Source organism: Passer montanus, unplaced genomic scaffold (genome assembly GCF_014805655.1).
Source record: "Passer montanus isolate IOZ18808 unplaced genomic scaffold, ASM1480565v1 scaffold1790, whole genome shotgun sequence".
NCBI lineage: Eukaryota > Metazoa > Chordata > Aves > Passeriformes > Passeridae > Passer > Passer montanus.
The window spans coordinates 826-3535 of record NW_024365271.1 but is presented as its reverse complement, the minus strand read 5'-3'; the positions used below and the strand labels follow the sequence as shown (position 1 = coordinate 3535).

Sequence of the window (2710 nt, the reverse complement as noted above, 5' to 3'; positions counted from 1 at the left end):
CCTCCTTGAAGGCCACCACCAGCTGGTTGCTGAGCCCGAACAGGATCAGCTGGGGACAAAGGCCACCCCCTCTGTCACCACCTGTCCCACCGTGGTGACACTGCTGTGTTTTGTCCCAAAACGGTGCCACAGCTTGGGGACAAAGGCCACCCCCTTGTGAGCCTCTGTCCCACCATGGTGGCACTGCTGTGTTTTGTCCCAAAACGGTGTCACCCCGTGCCTGGGGACCAGAGGAGCCACACGGGGGAACGGCCCTACGAGTGTGGGCAGTGCGGCAAGAGCTTCACGACGAGCGCCGGCCTGGTGTGCCACCAGAGGAGCCACACCGGGGAGAGGCCCTACAAGTGTGGGCAGTGTGGGAAGAGCTTCAGCACGAGGTCCTGCCTGGCTTCCCACCAGAAAAGCCACTGCGGGGAGAAGCCCTTTGAGTGCGTGCTGTGCGGGAAGAGGTTTCGGGTTAACTCCACGCTCCAGAGGCACCAGAGCGCGCACGCGGGGGAGAAGCCCTTCCGCTGCCCCGACTGCAATCGGGGCTTCAAGCTCCACACCTACCTGGTCAAGCACCGGCTCATCCACTCCGGGCAGGGGCCCCGTGAGTGTCCCCAGTGTGGGAAGAGCTTCTCGGCGAGCTCCCTCTTGGCCAGACACCAGTGGAAGTACCACTGAGGGCAGCGCCGTGAGTGCCCAGAGCGCGGGAAGAGCTCCGTGCGCTGCTCCAGCTCCAAACCCCACGGGAGGATCCGCGCTGGATGATCCCCAGGGAGCCCCGGTGATCCCTGATCCCTGTTGGTCTTCCCTGGCTCCCCGTGGTCACCTGGGCACATCCACAGTCCAACATCAGGCATCCGTTGTGGAGAGCTGGATTTGTCAACTTCTGACCCTAGAAAAATTTTAGTTTTTCGGTTTTGTGGTGGTCTTAAGCAACACTGGATAACCTCGGAGGTCTTCTCCCACATCAATCCATTGTTTTATTTATTTCTGGCCCACGGGCATCTTCCACAGCGAAATGGAGTGGGATTGGGGCAAACCCCAGAATTTTGGAGAGAGTGGGGTGGAAACTCCTCCAAAAAAGGTTCTTCCCACCCGTCCAAGCCCGTGGATGCTCTGGCAGCAGGGACATGTAAATCCTTTCGTTTTGGTTTTGAAATGAAAAGGTTTCTGTTCATCCCGTTGAAAGCCCTGAAGTTGAAGTAGAAATAAAGATGTTGATGTGAGGCATGGGTGGGGACACGTGGGGGGCAGCGGCATGGGGACGTGGATGTGGGGGATGTGGTGGGACATGGCCGTGGATGAGGACATGGCCGTGGATGGGGACATGGTGGGACCTGGACCCGGACATGGCCATGGATGGGGACATGGTGGGACCTGGACATGGACATGGACATGGACATGGATGGGGATGTGGTCATGGATGGGGGCATGGTGGGACATGGTGGTGCATGGGGACATGGTGGGACATGGACATGGATGTGGACATTGCCATGGATGAGGACATGGCCAAGGATGAGAACATGGTGGGACATGGCCATGCAGGAGGACGTGGACATGGATGGGCACGTGGCCATGGATGAGTGTCCCCAGTGTGGGAAGAGCTTCTCGGCGAGCTCCCTCTTGGCCAGACACCAGTGGAAGTACCACTGAGGGCAGCGCCGTGAGTGCCCAGAGCGCGGGAAGAGCTCCGTGCGCTGCTCCAGCTCCAAACCCCACGGGAGGATCCGCGCTGGATGATCCCCAGGGAGCCCCGGTGATCCCTGATCCCTGTTGGTCTTCCCTGGCTCGCCGTGGTCACCTGGGCACATCCACAGTCCAACATCAGGCATCCGTTGTGGAGAGCTGGATTTGTCAACTTCTGAGCCTAGAAAAATTTTAGTTTTTCGGTTTTGTGGTGGTCTTAAGCAACACTGGATAACCTCGGAGGTCTTCTCCAACATCAATCCATTGTTTTATTTATTTCTGGCCCACGGGCATCTTCCACAGCGAAATGGAGTGGGATTGGGGCAAACCCCAGAATTTTGGAGAGAGTGGGGTGGAAACTCCCCCAAAAAAGGTTCTTCCCACCCGTCCAAGCCCGTGGATGCTCTGGCAGCAGGGACATGTAAATCCTTTCGTTTTGGTTTTGAAATGAAAAGGTTTCTGTTCATCCCGTTGAAAGCCCTGAAGTTGAAGTAGAAATAAAGATGTTGATGTGAGGCATGGGTGGGGACCCGTGGGGGGCAGCGGCATGGGGACGTGGATGTGGGGGATGTGGTGGGACATGGACGTGGATGAGGACATGGCCATGGATGGGGACATGGTGGGACATGGACATGGATGTGGACATGGCCATGGATGGGGACATGGTGGGACATGGACATGGATGTGGACATGGCCATGGATGGGGACATGGTGGGACATGGACATGGATGTGGACATGGCCATGGATGAGGACATGGCCATGGATGGGGACATGGTGGGACCTGCACATGGACATGGACATGGACATGGATGGGGATGTGGTCATGGATGGGGGCATGGTGGGACATGGTGGTGCATGGGGACATGGTGGGACATGGACATGGATGTGGACATTGCCATGGATGAGGACATGGCCAAGGATGAGAACATGGTGGGACATGGCCATGCAGGAGGACGTGGACATGGATGGGCACGTGGCCATGGATGGGGACATGGTTATGGATAGGGACATGGTGGGACGTGGCCATGCATGAGG

At 57.6% G+C, this 2710-nt stretch overlaps 1 protein-coding gene across 1 annotated transcript; it reads left to right on the top strand.

Moving 5' to 3' along the window:
* The first annotated feature begins 174 nt into the window (after nt 1-174).
* On the top strand, nt 175-1214 carry LOC120500207 (zinc finger protein 23-like). Its single transcript, XM_039704714.1, is given in 1 exon segment — nt 175-1214. A coding segment is annotated over 1 exon segment (579 nt). The 3' UTR covers nt 754-1214.
* Nucleotides 1215-2710: the final 1496 nt, after the last annotated feature.